This window comes from Tachypleus tridentatus, chromosome 1 (assembly GCF_004210375.1).
Source record: "Tachypleus tridentatus isolate NWPU-2018 chromosome 1, ASM421037v1, whole genome shotgun sequence".
Classification (NCBI taxonomy): domain Eukaryota; kingdom Metazoa; phylum Arthropoda; class Merostomata; order Xiphosura; family Limulidae; genus Tachypleus; species Tachypleus tridentatus.
Genome location: NC_134825.1, coordinates 160,283,503 through 160,301,358, shown reverse-complemented (window position 1 = coordinate 160,301,358; position 17,856 = coordinate 160,283,503). Strand labels below are relative to the sequence as shown.

General features: G+C 31.4%; 1 protein-coding gene across 1 annotated transcript in view; it reads right to left on the bottom strand.

Annotated features, from left to right (window-relative positions):
- LOC143229032 (ryanodine receptor-like) overlaps positions 1 to 17,856 on the bottom strand; it is a 243,367-nt gene that overhangs the window by 36,823 nt on the left and 188,688 nt on the right. The window contains 8 exon segments of the mRNA XM_076460689.1: positions 1,921 to 2,124; positions 3,722 to 3,819; positions 4,295 to 4,393; positions 6,539 to 6,618; positions 7,329 to 7,405; positions 8,061 to 8,118; positions 15,517 to 15,620; positions 16,006 to 16,085. Of these exon segments, the coding sequence (XP_076316804.1) occupies positions 1,921 to 2,124; positions 3,722 to 3,819; positions 4,295 to 4,393; positions 6,539 to 6,618; positions 7,329 to 7,405; positions 8,061 to 8,118; positions 15,517 to 15,620; positions 16,006 to 16,085 (800 nt within the window).

Here is a 17,856-nt window from a genome sequence, read left to right as displayed (position 1 = left end):
CAAAGCTCTGATTAACCCAAATGATTTGCTTGTTACTTTATAACTAACAAAGCTCTGATTAACCCAAATGATTTGCTTGTTACTTTATAACTAACAAAGCTCTGATTAACCCAAATGATTTGCTTGTTACTTTATAACTAACAAAGCTCTGATTAACCCAAATGATTTGCTTGTTACTTTATAACTAACAAAGCTCTGATTAACCCAAATGATTTGCTTGTTACTTTATAACTAACAAAGCTCTGATTAACCCAAATGATTTGCTTGTTACTTTATAACTAACAAAGCTCTGATTAACCCAAATGATTTGCTTGTTACTTTATAACTAACAAAGCTCTGATTAACCCAAATGATTTGCTTGTTACTTTATAACTAACAAAGCTCTGATTAACCAAATGATTTGCTTGTTACTTTATAACTAACAAAGCTCTGATTAACCCAAATGATTTGCTTGTTACTTTATAACTAACAAAGCTCTGATTAACCCAAATGATTTGCTTGTTACTTTATAACTAACAAAGCTCTGATTAACCCAAATGATTTGCTTGTTACTTTATAACTAACAAAGCTCTGATTAACCCAAATGATTTGCTTGTTACTTTATAACTAACAAAGCTCTGATTAACCCAAATGATTTTTATAGCAGTCATATATAAGCTCATGGATTATGATCTGTAATTGTATAATAGGTGAAGGAACACATCACAATAAAACAAATGTGTTTGTTTGTAGTTAAGCACAAAGCCACATAATGGGCTGTCTGTGTTGTGACCATCAGGAGTGTCAAAATATGGTTTCTAATGTTGTAAGCCTTCAAACCACTGTGTCACTGGGGGTTGTGATATAAACAGTGTTTTCAACTACTTGTATGTTGTAACCCAGGTAGCCTATAGACATCAGGTACTAAGCAACAAGGCCTTTTCATCAGTATCACAGAACGAACAAAGTGTACATGAATTTCAAATATACATGAATCAGTTTCTTTCAATAAATCTTCCATATTGTTTCACTAAAAGTTCACAGTAAAAGTATTGTGAATTTTGCCATGATGCAATTTTGAACCTCTTACATAGTAACAATTTTTTGAACATATATTAATCTTTCTATAAAGCATTTAAAATAAACATCTAAGTAAAAAAATATACATACAGTGTCTGGTTCTTTAATGAAATTAATAAAATACATATGAAGTGCAAAAAAAATAAAAACATAAAAAGTTAAAAAGAAATTTTGTGCAGTTAACAAAGATGTTGTTTGGCATTAAGCATAAAGCCACACAAAGGGCTATCTGTGCTCTGCCTACCACAGATATTGAAACCCAGTTTCTAACAGTAAAATATGCAAACATAGCACTGTGACACTGGGGAGATATCAAAGAGAAAGAAAAATTTAGTAAGTAGGCTTTGCTTTTATACTGAATAATACAAGCCTCATGTGTGTCCCTTAACTGACATAGTTTGAGGTATATGTACCAAATAAATTTATAAAATGGAATCTCATCAACTTTATTTACATTAATTTAAAGTAAAACTAAAAAACTGCAAAAAATAAAAATACTAAAAGCTATTACTTGTTTTGACAAGTATTGTGGGCCTGTCATGGCCAGGTGATTAAGGCGTTCGGCTCATAATGTGAGGGTTGAATCCCTGTCATGCCAAACATACTTGCTCTTTTAGCTGTGGGAGTGTTATAAAGTGACAGTAAATTCTCCTATTTACTGGTAAAAGAGTAGCCCAAAGGTTGGCAGTGAGTGGTGATGGCTATTTGTCTTCCCTCTAGTCTTACACTGCTTAATTAGAGATGACTAGCATAGATAGCCCTTATGCAACTTTGCACAAAATTTAAAAAAATAATAAGTGCTACAAATACTACCATGAAAATAGAAGTAATATAACAAGAAGAAAGCCACTAAAATCATACCTTGAGATGAAGTACATGAGTTGCAAGCTGCTGAAAATGCTGTAAAAGCCAATTTTGAAAAATCCAACTAATAATTCCAGGTAAGTTTTTTGTCGCAATGCCGCATACTGTTTCCTAAGATTAGCAGGCGTTAGATGGGAAAGAGCCTTTAGAATATTGTCTTTGATGTAACGTAAGCCTTGCTTCACTGGTTCCAGAGCAGACCTAAATTTACCAGAAAATGCTTTATATTGTTTTTATAAGCACTCTAATAAGTAAACTTACCAACCACTTAAACTTGAGCTTAGACATAAGTATGCACATACACACACATATTCTAACTTAAAAGATAACTAGATATGTAGCAATCTATGATCAAGGTCTAACATACAGTACTCAGAATAATAACAGAAACAGTGATTGAAATGCAACTCTACAAGTGTGCTTCTATTCATACAGCAGAGTACAGTCACATGTTAGTATTGGTTGTTTTCTAACCAATTAAGACAGTGTTGCACAAGCATAATGATTATAAACGTACAGACAGTGATATAATATTGTCAGCAGTTCCATGATGAATGTACTAATGGCTCTCACAGCAGAAATTCCACATGATAAATATATGGAAATCAGTTTTGGCTGGAGAAACTATTCCATGTAACAAACAGACACAAATTTTCATATTACAGTAGGAGATGTAGTGAAATTCAAAAGGAAGATATTAAACTAGTACTGTTTATAATAGTAGGGTTGAGGCAGAAAGCTCAAAGAGATGTTATTAGTTGGTAACTCAGACTGTGCCCTTAAGGCCAGGGATTTTTATTTTAATTTTTACAAAAATTTTCCAAAGATGCTGGGTGTCAGAAGGAAAACAAAAGCAAAAATAAAACTGTGCCTTCAGTTACTAGCATACATATAATTTAGGTGTCTGAAACCCCTGATTGAACATTCTAGTGTTTGCTCAATGTTTAGCCTAACAAGTAAGTAATAGTTTCATCCAAATTAATTTTTGTATCAAATGGCTAACAAATCTAAGTTATTGTTTATAATTACTGAGGTCCATAGTGCCATTCTACACACAAATGGTGAGATGCACTCTAGTGTTGTATTCTTTATGCAGTTAAAAATACTATAATTGATCTATTTTTTAATCTAAAAAACAGCATTGTAAAAATATGCATTCACGATTATGGTGTGCATTTTTATGTAAGAAATAGCACAAAAGCAAGCAAAACACCACCTTTGAAGTTTAAAAAAGGGGGGACGGAACAGATTGTTATTTTTTTCTTGGAAACATGAAATCACAGTGTCAGAAATAAAAAAAATATATAAATGCATATTACAATTTTTTCTTGGAAATCAGAATTTTAATGTCAGCTAAGAACAAAGAATGATTAATTGCCAATTCATTCTGATTGACCTTATGATACTTCGACCATTTATTTGTAGTTACTTACTGACTGTAATTCTTGTACGTGCCTCACCTACGTGTTTCCATAATTATTTCTTATACTAAAGATGAAGACCAAATATAGACTGTTCACTTTCTTAGACAAATACAGTTAAGTTTTTATCATATATATAGTTGGCCAAACTCTTATGTAAGCTATGACTGAGATAGACTATCTATTTAGGATGAATATTGTTAAGTTATATTGGCTGGTTAAGGTTTTAAAAAGCAGCATACATTTCATAGTAATTAATGCTTTCTTTTTATTACATTGTTCTGGTAAGACACATAATTAAGGAATTATTATTCATTTCTTTAAACAGAGATACTCAAGACATGATTGAGATACCTGAAAAAACTACAGAAACTTACGGTGGTTTTTCCTGCTCTGATCCAGGAAAGGGGTAATCTGAGGTTTTAGTTGGTCCCTCATCAGTATCTTCCATAGAAATACTACTGGCATGTTGCATCTAGTATTAATATAATTACAAAGTGGCTTACATGCATGGAATGTAGAAAAGTAATGTGTTAGAGATAATAATTATAGAGTCGATTGTATATGTAACAAAGTTTGAAACTACACAGTAATTTATATGTGTAATAGTGACAGAAATTAATAATTTGTTGTATGTAGACGTAAGTTAAAATGATTTACACAGGAAGTATACAATAAAAAATAAAATAAAATAATATTTGTATTAGGAAGTTGCTCCTATGTATAAATACACAAAACAAAAAGGTATGATTCTCTTGATTGTGCTTGCATGCAATGTATAAGTAGGCTTTATTTATTTACAAAAGTACTTAAATTGCATTTTTATTCACAGGGAATAATGAAATAAAAGATTTAACAAACAGTTACCAATTACATTGTCTTGGCACATTCAATACATATCTGAATGAGAGAGTTAATTATATTCTCAGTAAAGGAGCTTATTTCCTTACTTCAAAGATTGCATCCTCACAGAAGTTAACAAAAGCTTCTAGTTTCTCTTTATCTCCTCCTTCTGTTACAATACTGTAGAAGAAAGCTCTTTTGGATTCCTGTTGAATAACAACAAAGAATATCTCAGTAAAATTCATGTACTATATAAAGCAAAGTGTATACTTGAGAAAAAATAAATAGTTATATATCTTTCATTTCATATCTATTCCTTATACATTTCCACATTTCTCTATCAATTATCACCAAACTTGACATTGTGATATGAAAGGTTCTGAAACAGTTGGAACTCCCCAACTATATAAATAAACGTCAATATGTGTGTGTGAATCTTTTCCTTATACATTTCCACATTTCTCTATCAATTATCACCAAACTTGACATTGTGATATGAAAGGTTTTGAAACAGTTGGAACTCCCCAACTATATAAATAAACGTCAATATGTGTGTGTGAATCTTTTCCTTATACATTTCCACATTTCTCTATCAATTAGCACCAAACTTGACATTGTGATATGAAAGGTTCTGAAACAGTCGGAACTCCCCAACTATATAAATAAACGTCAATATGTGTGTGTGAATCTTTTCCTTATACATTTTCACATTTCTTGACCAAACAGCACCAAACATGACACAAGAGGAGCTTGCCTCTCCTCATTTAATTTCATGTTGATAGAATTCTTGAAAATAATCTCTTTCTTTTGAGTACTGATATCTTTATTTTTACTGCACTTTTAACTTAATTATATTAATAAAAAAACAACAAAATCAGAAGCACAATTTCCTATCCTTCTTACAAACAAGTTCTTATTTCACTTGTCCAATGGATGGGTACTTCTACTAGTTTTCAATATTGCTTATCTTTGTTTATTATGGAAAAACCATGCATTGGTATTCTCAATAAAATTCTTAAATATATCAAAATATTTCCTTTAGGTTTTAATGAGTGGTTTTGTAGAAATATAAATTTTTATTTTTAACTTTCCACAACATATATACCTCATGTGCAGCTTATTTTCTCTACTTAGAAATTATGAATCAATACAAATTGGACCACTATTATATTATCATATTCTTGGACTTCATTGTACTATCTATAATAATAATACTAATAAAATGAATTATTGGATATATCTAGTTAACACATACAATATTTCACAGTCAAAAGGGATATATTCTGGAGGAATATAGAGAATTACTCCTGTTGAGTTTTGTTGATACAAGTGTTTATATGCAATATACTGCTTTGAACATTTCTCTAAAGAATGCATATATAATTCATCAATATAAAACACAAAATATTTTATTGTTTTCTCATAACAAAATATATCTACATTAACTCAGTACAGTTTCATAACAAATACCAGTAAAATATCTTACATATTAGTAACAGCTAGATACACTGTACCAATCTGTGAAATGTTAATGAAGATAAGACTGATATCTGTTTCTGAATCTAATTTTACTAAAAACAAGTTTGGTGGAAAATATTCTGTAGTTTTTCTGAGTCTGTAGTGCATACTGGAAGGATTTAGACATTTTAGCAATAAAGTTATTAAAAAAAAACGAAGATTTCATTTCAGCCGATGTTTCACCATTGATGTTTCATCAAGACCAGTAATATTGAGTGTACGTGTGTATTTTCATATCAGACATGCCTTAAACTACTAGCTCTATTAATTGTGTATATGTATATTTTCATATCAAACAGACTTTGAATTACTAGTTCTAATGATGCTGCAATAATGAAACCTCAAATGAACTAAAAATATATATATTTAGTATTATCTGAAAGGTAAATGTTATTTATTACTAACTTTACTGCTGAAAAAATGTCTGGGAAATATAAAAGTGGATGGATTTATAAAATCATCAGAATCCCTTTGGCAGCAACAATCCAATGGTTCTTGAGAGAACAGTAAAGAAGGTACTTACATTGGTAACAACCTTTTTCTTTCTTCAATTAACAATTATTATGAAATCTCATTCATCATTAGACACAAAAACGATGCCTTAAAATACCAAAGAATAAATTAATTGCCTTCTGACTTCAGAAGAAATGAAGAGCGTAAAATTCATTAAAACTGTCTTGATTGTCCTAAAACAGTATGTCAGATTACTGTGGTTAAAATAGTTAAAGAACAATATTTGTCAGTTTGCAAAATACATATATACTTGTTTGAAAAATACTTCTACAAGAAAATGAATGGACTACTCTGTAGCTAATCACATAAATAATACGTACCTTGATTTGTGGCTTTTCCCATTGTTTTATTGTTGATTCTTTGACCTCAAAGTAGACTCTTTCTATTCTGTGACTTCCTCCTTCATAAATAGATTCAAATGTCATGAAGGCTTAAGTCTGCTTTGACTATTTCACTTTCATTTAAACTGAAAACCTTTTAATTTATTTGTTTTGCTAACTTGTAAGGCTAACTGAAGTTTGGAGCATTTTGAGACTAAAATTAAAAAAACTTTATTTTACAGATGAATAATGTTTTTATTAATTGTCTATTAACTTCAGTTAAAATTATCATAATGAGCAAAGAGCTTCACATAACACTAAGATTCAAGCAGTTACTTTTGTATAAAATTGTAATATATCCAAAATATAAATCAATTTTAAATGTTTATGTTTTAAATTTGTTTGTTCTCCAGCACAAACAGTTAATTTGCTCCAGCACAAACAGTTAATTTGCTTGTTTATATTATCCTTCATGTTGTATGGCCTTCCCATATCAATTCATTATCTGAACTGTTGCTTTAATAATGAGTTTTTTGTATCTTTAGTTTAAAACATCAATATATCAGGTAATGTAATATCAATATTTAATTGTTTTTTTAAGAACATCTAAGTAACAATGCTAAAATTGCAACTTTTTAATGCAGAGAAGCTCTAAAAACAGAATAAAAGTTAATTTCTGGATAACTACACACATAAACAATGATATTAAAAACATAACATTAGACAAAAAGAAACAGCATAAATCTTTCTTCAGACCTACATTGCAGCCACTGCAGACTGGACTACTCACCCATGATTTCAATCCTGCCCAAGTAAGCCTCAAAATAATTTAGAACACTACTTGCTGTTTCCAAAAACCTTGCCAGCCTGTAATATAGGAGAATGCCAAGAGCAGATTAAAAAACAACCACAAAGAATTGTAAACATTAACTTGTCATAACATATGTTATGAAGCACTCAAGTAACACTAATTTAGCCACCAGTTTTAATGATTAGTTCTTATTTACTCCCTAGTCACATGCAGCAAGGCACAAGATTTATATAACATGAGGTACTAAAAATTATATTATTTGATACTTAAGGAAGATAAATGTGAACAAAGTATGAAAACCAGATCCCGATACCTGTAGATAACTGCATTTCATGTCCATCATAACTTACTTATAGCTTACAGAGTAAAATACTTATACTGATATGAAAAACAAAGTTTTGTTTTCAGTGATATAGAAATGGCCTATTTTTAAATGTGAAACATAACCATAAAAATGTTTTTCAACATATTAGACTTTAGTAGCCCTTTCTTTATTACTAACTATAAGATAAGATCTTATGAGACAGCTTAATATATATTATATGCTACACATATAGTTGTTCTGTATGGGAAATCATAAGCAACATATTACATTTTTATTTTCCTGCTGATACGTACATGCATGTTTTATAAAGCTTTTTAGTTTCATAAATAATTCTATGTTATTAGCACTGAAACATTTACAAAAAGGTCTGATTATATACTACATACCTAGGATCATTAGGCATGTGTTCTGACAAGTTGGTTAACAAAACAGCAAGGTTGAAACCTAGAAATATGAATAAAATAACATTCTGCCTTACAGAAAATTACTACAAAAACAAAAGTTATTATTCCAAACAAGTACTACTTTAAAAATTAAGTGCCTGTTATTATTACATGCACTAACATATTACAATATTACAGTAATACAAAAAATTAGTTGTACACTTTGTTGACATATGAGCAGTTTCCCTTAGAAGCAAGTCATGACACGGGTAATGCATTTTAGCACCTATGAGTTTGATTCTCACCACAAATGCAACCACCTATAAGAGCAAACTCCATTAATAAACTTATGGGAGGAATTTAAAAAAACCTTCTGAAGGGAACGTTGAGCCAAAGGGCACAACATTTCAAAAATAGGAACCTTCAAGTGTTCTCCATGGAAGAAAAAAAAACTCGTCTTGTGAAATATTTAGAACAACAAGGCTTCTAAAACTACAAACCTATTTTCAATTACAAGGTGAAAGCTCCATTTATTAAAAGAGCTCTTTTCTCCAAAAAACCATTGTTATGAAGCTGGACATATTCCATGGTACTAATAGAAGGATAATAAACAAAGATTTGAAGTCCATGATGGCTCACAAGTTCCCTCAAATGCAATGGTTATTTTCATGAGAAAGATGGTTGAAGAAACTGGAACTTTGGTGTGTAGTCTAAGATTGATCTCTCTTTCCTTTTTGAGGATAAAAGAAGACTTGGACTATATTTCTTATCTCAAGAAGACTTGGACTATACTTCTTATCTCAAGAAGACTTGGACTATACTTCTTATTTTGGACTATACTTCTTATTTCAAGACTTGGACTATACTTCTTATTTCAAGAAGACTTGGACTATACTTCTTATCTCAAGAAGACTTGGACTATACTTCTTATCTCAAGAAGACTTGGACTATACTTCTTATCTCAAGAAGACTTGGACTATACTTCTTATCTCAAGAAGACTTGGACTATACTTCTTATCTCAAGAAGACTTGGACTATACTTCTTATCTCAAGAAGACTTGGACTATACTTCTTATTTCAAGAAGACTTGGACTATACTTCTTATTTCAAGAAGACTTGGACTATACTTCTTATCTCAAGAAGACTTGGACTATACTTCTTATCTCAAGAAGACTTGGACTATACTTCTTATTCAAGAAGACTTGGACTATACTTCTTATCTCAAGAAGACTTGGACTATACTTCTTATTTCAAGAAGACTTGGACTATACTTCTTATATACTTCAAGAAGACTTGGACTATACTTCTTATCTCAAGAAGACTTGGACTATACTTCTTATCTCAAGAAGACTTGGACTATACTTCTTATTTCAAGAAGACTTGGACTATACTTCTTATCTCAAGAAGACTTGGACTATACTTCTTATCTCAAGAAGACTTGGACTATACTTCTTATCTCAAGAAGACTTGGACTATACTTCTTATTTCAAGAAGACTTGGACTATACTTCTTATCTCAAGAAGACTTGGACTATACTTCTTATATACTCAAGAAGACTTGGACTATACTTCTTATTTCAAGAAGACTTGGACTATACTTCTTATTTCAAGAAGACTTGGACTATACTTCTTATTTCAAGAAGACTTGGACTATACTTCTTATTTCAAGAAGACTTGGACTATACTTCTTATTTCAAGAAGACTTGGACTATACTTCTTATTTCAAGAAGACTTGGACTATACTTCTTATTTCAAGAAGACTTGGACTATACTTCTTATTTCAAGAAGACTTGGACTATACTTCTTATCTCAAGAAGACTTGGACTATACTTCTTATTTCAAGAAGACTTGGACTATACTTCTTATTTCAAGAAGACTTGGACTATACTTCTTATTTCAAGAAGACTTGGACTATACTTCTTATCAAGAAGACAAGACTTCTTATCTCAAGAAGACTTGGACTATACTTCTTATCTCAAGAAGACTTGGACTATACTTCTTATGTCAAGAAGACTTGGACTATACTTCTTATCTCAAGAAGACTTGAAGACTTGGATACTTCTTATCTCAAGAAGACTTGGACTATACTTCTTATTTCAAGAAGACTTGGACTATACTTCTTATCTCAAGAAGACTTGGACTATACTTCTTATGTCAAGAAGACTTGGACTATACTTCTTATCTCAAGAAGACTTGGACTATACTTCTTATGTCAAGAAGACTTGGACTATACTTCTTATCTCAAGAAGACTTGGACTATACTTCTTATTTCAAGAAGACTTGGACTATACTTCTTATCTCAAGAAGACTTGGACTATACTTCTTATCTCAAGAAGACTTGGACTATACTTCTTATCTCAAGAAGACTTGGACTATACTTCTTACTCAAGAAGACTTGGACTATCTTATTTCAAGAAGACTTGGATATACTTCAAGAAGACTTGGACTATACTTCTTATACTTCTTATACTCAAGAAGACTTGGACTATACTTCTTATCTCAAGAAGACTTGGACTATACTTCTTATTCAAGAAGACTTGGACTATACTTCTTATCTCAAGAAGACTTGGACTATACTTCTTATTTCAAGAAGACTTGGACTATACTTCTTATCTCAAGAAGACTTGGACTATACTTCTTATCTCAAGAAGACTTGGACTATACTTCTTATCTCAAGAAGACTTGGACTATACTTCTTATCTCAAGAAGACTTGGACTATACTTCTTATTTCAAGACTTGGACTATACTTCTTATTTCAAGAAGACTTGGACTATACTTCTTATCTCAAGAAGACTTGGACTATACTTCTTATCTCAAGAAGACTTGGACTATACTTCTTATCTCAAGAAGACTTGGACTATACTTCTTATCTCAAGAAGACTTGGACTATACTTCTTATCTCAAGAAGACTTGGACTATACTTCTTATTTCAAGAAGACTTGGACTATACTTCTTATTTCAAGAAGACTTGGACTATACTTCTTATCTCAAGAAGACTTGGACTATACTTCTTATCTCAAGAAGACTATGGACTATACTTCTTATCTCAAGAAGACTTGGACTATACTTCTTATCTCAAGAAGACTTGACTATACTTCTTATCTCAAGAAGACTTGGACTATACTTCTTATTTCAAGAAGACTTGGACTATACTTCTTATCTCAAGAAGACTTGGACTATACTTCTTATTTCAAGAAGACTTGGACTATACTTCTTATCTCAAGAAGACTTGGACTATACTTCTTATTTCAAGAAGACTTGGACTATACTTCTTATTTCAAGAAGACTTGGACTATACTTCTTATCTCAAGAAGACTTGGACTATACTTCTTATCTCAAGAAGACTTGGACTATACTTCTTATTTCAAGAAGACTTGGACTATACTTCTTATCTCAAGACTTGGACTATACTTCTTATTTCAAGAAGACTTGGACTATACTTCTTATTCTTATCAAGAAGACTTGGACTATACTTCTTATCTCAAGAAGACTTGGACTATACTTCTTATCTCAAGAAGACTTGGACTATACTTCTTATTGGACTATACTTCATTTCAGAAGACTTGGACTATACTTCTTATCTCAAGAAGACTTGGACTATACTTCTTATCTCAAGAAGACTTGGACTATACTTCTTATTTCAAGAAGACTTGGACTATACTTCTTATTTCAAGAAGACTTGGACTATACTTCTTATCTCAAGAAGACTTGGAAGAGACTTGGACTATACTTCTTATTTCAAGACTTGGACTATACTTCTTATATACTCAAGAAGACTTGGACTATACTTCTTATTTCAAGAAGACTTGGACTATACTTCTTATCTCAAGAAGACTTGGACTATACTTCTTATCTCAAGAAGACTTGGACTATACTTCTTATCTCAAGAAGACTTGGACTATACTTCTTATGTCAAGAAGACTTGGACTATACTTCTTATCTCAAGAAGACTTGGACTTGGACTTGGACTATACTTCTTATCTCAAGAAGACTTGGACTATACTTCTTATCTCAAGAAGACTTGGACTATACTTCTTATCTCAAGAAGACTTGGACTATACTTCTTATTATCTCAAGAAGACTTGGACTATACTTCTTATCTCAAGAAGACTTGGACTATACTTCTTATCTCAAGAAGACTTGGACTATACTTCTTATTATGTCAAGAAGACTTGGACTATACTTCTTATCTCAAGAAGACTTGGACTATACTTCTTATCTCAAGAAGACTTGGACTATACTTCTTATCTCAAGAAGACTTGGACTATACTTCTTATGTCAAGAAGACTTGGACTATACTTCTTATCTCAAGAAGACTTGGACTATACTTCTTATCTCAAGAAGACTTGGACTATACTTCTTATCTCAAGAAGACTTGGACTATACTTCTTATCTCAAGAAGACTTGGACTATACTTCTTATCTCAAGAAGACTTGGACTATACTTCTTATCTCAAGAAGACTTGGACTATACTTCTTATGTCAAGAAGACTTGGACTATACTTCTTATCTCAAGAAGACTTGGACTATACTTCTTATCTCAAGAAGACTTGGACAAGAAGACTTGGACTATACTTCTTATCTCAAGAAGACTTACTTCTTATGTCATACTTGGACTATACTTCTTATGTCAAGAAGACTTGGACTATACTTCTTATCTCAAGAAGACTTGGACTATACTTCTTATCTCAAGAAGACTTGGACTATACTTCTTATCTCAAGAAGACTTGGACTATACTTCTTATGTCAAGAAGACTTGGACTATACTTCTTATCTCAAGAAGACTTGGACTATACTTCTTATCTCAAGAAGACTTGGACTATACTTCTTATCTCAAGAAGACTTGGACTATACTTCTTATTTCAAGAAGACTTGGACTATACTTCTTATCTCAAGAAGACTTGGACTATACTTCTTATCTCAAGAAGACTTGGACTATACTTCTTATTCTCAAGAAGACTTGGACTATACTTCTTATCTCAAGAAGACTTGGACTATACTTCTTATCTCAAGAAGACTTGGACTATACTTCTTATGTCAAGAAGACTTGGACTATACTTCTTATCTCAAGAAGACTTGGACTATACTTCTTATTTCAAGAAGACTTGGACTATACTTCTTATTTCAAGAAGACTTGGACTATACTTCTTATCTCAAGAAGACTTGGACTATACTTCTTATGTCAAGAAGACTTGGACTATACTATACTTCTTATTTCAAGAAGACTTGGACTATACTTCTTATCTCAAGAAGACTTGGACTATACTTCTTATCTCAAGAAGACTTGGACTATACTTCTTATCTCAAGAAGACTTGGACTATACTTCTTATCTCAAGAAGACTTGGACTATACTTCTTATTTCAAGAAGACTTGGACTATACTTCTTATCTCAAGAAGACTTGGACTATACTTCTTATCTCAAGAAGACTTGGACTATACTTCTTATCTCAAGAAGACTTGGACTATACTTCTTATTGGACTCAAGAAGACTTGGACTATACTTCTTATGTCAAGAAGACTTGGACTATACTTCTTATCTCAAGAAGACTTGGACTATACTTCTTATATACTTCAAGAAGACTTGGACTATACTTCTTATCTCAAGAAGACTTGGACTATACTTCTTATCTCAAGAAGACTTGGACTCTTCTTAAGAAGACTTGGACTATACTTCTTATCTCAAGAAGACTTGGACTATACTTCTTATCTCAAGAAGACTTGGACTATACTTCTTATCTCAAGAAGACTTGGACTATACTTCTTATCTCAAGAAGACTTGGACTATACTTCTTATCTCAAGAAGACTTGGACTATACTTCTTATCTCAAGAAGACTTGGACTATACTTCTTATATACTTCAAGAAGACTTGGACTATACTTCTTATCTCAAGAAGACTTGGACTATACTTCTTATCTCAAGAAGACTTGGACTATACTTCTTATCTCAAGAAGACTTGGACTATACTTCTTATCTCAAGAAGACTTGGACTATACTTCTTATCTCAAGAAGACTTGGACTATACTTCTTATCTCAAGAAGACTTGGACTATACTTCTTATCTCAAGAAGACTTGGACTATACTTCTTACTTGGACTATACAAGAAGACTTGGACTATACTTCTTATCTCAAGAAGACTTGGACTATACTTCTTATCTCAAGAAGACTTGGACTATACTTCTTATCTCAAGAAGACTTGGACTATACTTCTTATTTCAAGAAGACTTGGACTATACTTCTTATCTCAAGAAGACTTGGACTATACTTCTTATTTCAAGAAGACTTGGACTATACTTCTTATTTCAAGAAGACTTGGACTATACTTCTTATCTCAAGAAGACTTGGACTATACTTCTTATGTCAAGAAGACTTGGACTATACTTCTTATTTCAAGAAGACTTGGACTATACTTCTTATCTCAAGAAGACTTGGACTATATTTCTTATCTCAAGAAGACTTGGACTATACTTCTTATGTCAAGAAGACTTGGACTATACTTCTTATCTCAAGAAGACTTGGACTATACTTCTTATTTCAAGAAGACTTGGACTATACTTCTTATTTCAAGAAGACTTGGACTATACTTCTTATCTCAAGAAGACTTGGACTATACTTCTTATGTCAAGAAGACTTGGACTATACTTCTTATGTCAAGAAGACTTGGACTATACTTCTTATTTCAAGAAGACTTGGACTATACTTCTTATGTCAAGAAGACTTGGACTATACTTCTTATTTCAAGAAGACTTGGACTATACTTCTTATGTCAAGAAGACTTGGACTATACTTCTTATTTCAAGAAGACTTGGACTATACTTCTTATGTCAAGAAGACTTGGACTATACTTCTTATCTCAAGAAGACTTGGACTATACTTCTTATTTCAAGAAGACTTGGACTATACTTCTTATCTCAAGAAGACTTGGACTATACTTCTTATGTCAAGAAGACTTGGACTATACTTCTTATTTCAAGAAGACTTGGACTATACTTCTTATCTCAAGAAGACTTGGACTATATTTCTTATCTCAACAACTTTAGAAATACAGTTACTGTTCTTTAAAGTTAAGATCCAATATTGAACTTTACAGGCATGCTTGCATAAAATGGTGAAATGTTTGAATATTTAAATGAATGTCCACAGGAATAGGCAGGGTGTGTGTGTGTGTGTTAAATATCCCCTTAACATTTTACAAAAATTACAAGTATTATGATGTAAGCTTAACATTGTAGTAAACTAAATATATTTAGTACATTTTATTAAAACTGTAAATATGTGTATGTGTTTAAGCACCCATATCACATATTCCTTTAACTTGTTGAGTTACACTGTAAAAAGTTATCCCCAACACATTTGTCTCCCCCCAAAAAACAATTTCTGTGGGTGTGTGCCTGTGAACATTTATAATGTTAATACATAGGAAAAACTATAAATTAGGCACAAAAATTCACAAACACTTACCAATATCTTTTGCTGGATTATGGAAACGTTCAGTGAATTCTCGATAGTCAATGAGTCCATCATGATTAGGTTCACAACAACTCATTAGGTAACTAATTTCTTCTCTATTGAGATTAAAATATTATGAAAAAAACAATTGTAAATCATAAGAAAACAGGACAATATGTGAAAGTATTTTTATAATAATTTTACTGACAAAATATACTAGTTACATACAATATTAACATTTATGTTCCAAATTTTTCAATGCTTTATAAAAATCTCAAAATTGTGGTGTTTTTAATGTTTTCTTTAATCAGATTTGTTTGCAAGTACTCATGCAAATAACTGCCACTTTGTCTTGTAATTTTTCTTCTTATTTATAACCTCACAGCCATCTCTTAAACACAGATATAAAATAAAAATTTCATATGATTTACGTCAATTACAATTTTGGGAAAAACATGTGCACACATATACATATACAGCTCTGGTTCTGGGTTTACTTACTGAGTATAGATTTTTTGTTGCTCCATTGCTTTCTGAAATTCTTTTGGTGTAATCCACCCATTTCTTTTTGTATCTATCTCCTGTTTAGTTTACAGAGACTCAGATATAACATCTTAACCACATATATATGTAACACAATAAATTTGCACTGGATATTCACAAGAAGTTAAACAAAACATCATGTCTTTAATTATTTGAGTTTTGTTACATATTTATCCTCAAGCCAATTTTTTCTCTTCTTTAAAGTATAATTATTCAAATTAAGTTCTGAAAAAAAACTTCATAGCATATCTCACATCAATGTCTCAATTTCTTTCTGCATCAAATGTTAATTTTAATGAAGAAAAGATAAGCAGAGGTCTAATCTACTCTCGTAATTGCAACTGTCACTGCAACAAACTAGTTACACTGAATCAATGGCTCATAATGCTTGCTTAGGACACTGAAACAAATAAACAAGTAAGCCTTGGTGGAATATAAGCTGTTTGTTTAGTTTAGACATAAAGCCCTTCACTCATCACTAGTAACTCAAACTATGTTACGAGTTTGGATAACATGTGACATATCATCACAATTAATGATTCAGTGTTATTAAAGCACCATTATTATTTAAACCTACTATGTAACTGATAGTGAGCAAATAACAAAAAATGCTGAAAAAAAAACTCTTCCTTTGCCAAATGTTTGATATATTTCTTAAAGGCTTAATGAAAAGATATAAATGCAGATTATTTTAAAGTTGTACAGGGTTGAGTATTTATATTAAAATGAGTTTGAATTTACAAATTGGAATAACATCCACAAGTGATAAAAAGTATTGGTGGAAGTACATTTTGATATTGTCTGAAAATTTTAGGTAATGTAATATCACCAAGAACTGATCACTTTTAAGAGGATTCTTGATGTTAGAAAAACACATAGCTTCAAGAATTCTTGAGAGAAATGAAGAGAAACCTTATAGCCTGAGAACTTTGGAAAGGGGGACCTTTCTACTTCTGAAAGTGCTTAGGTAATAGGCCTTTTATTCATTTTTAAGAAGAATATGTAGTACTTCTTTCCAGTGCAAAGTATTCATACATCCAGATCATAATAATGTGTTCAAACTGGATATTTAGAATTTTCAAGTATCCCCTTGTAATTAAAGGCATTGGAAATCAAAGGAATATGTATTAGTGTAGGGAACCAGGACCAACAAAAAAAAAAAGATCTGCAACAAGTTGTACAGAAGACACGGTAAACAAAATGCGGCATATTGTAACAGGTGAAAATCTGTAAACCTAAACATTGTTGGCAAAAGCCATCTAAATTACTCAGGTATCAGCATGTAATAAAATGAAGAAGAATCTCCAACTGGAAAAGCAACACAAGTCAAGTATAAATAAGTTGCTTCCAAAATATATCTGTTCAACCATTGTATACCCTAAGCAACAGGGTAATGAAATGGGTATTCATGACATTCCATATGAAGATGTACTGGTTATATCCAATCTTTCAATACAGTACTTAAAGATTTCTATGTGATCAAACTGTTGAAATGGATGCTGAAACTCTATCATCCTAATTTAGTACACAAGTAATGAAAAGAAGATTGGTGTGCTTTGGAGACAACAGCTTATGATGAATCCTTTTACAATAAAAATGGTTGTTATGTCCAAAACGTCCTCATCCAATGATCATGAATGATTGGATATCCCAACATAAATCGTGATGGCATCGTGAAGCTCCAAAATAATTTTAATATGACATATTCAAATCTCTGTAGTGACATTGGCTGAGAGATTAAGCAGTTTATTCAAAAAATAATAAGAAAATTAAACATAAAACATCAAAAATAAATACAAAAATCATAGA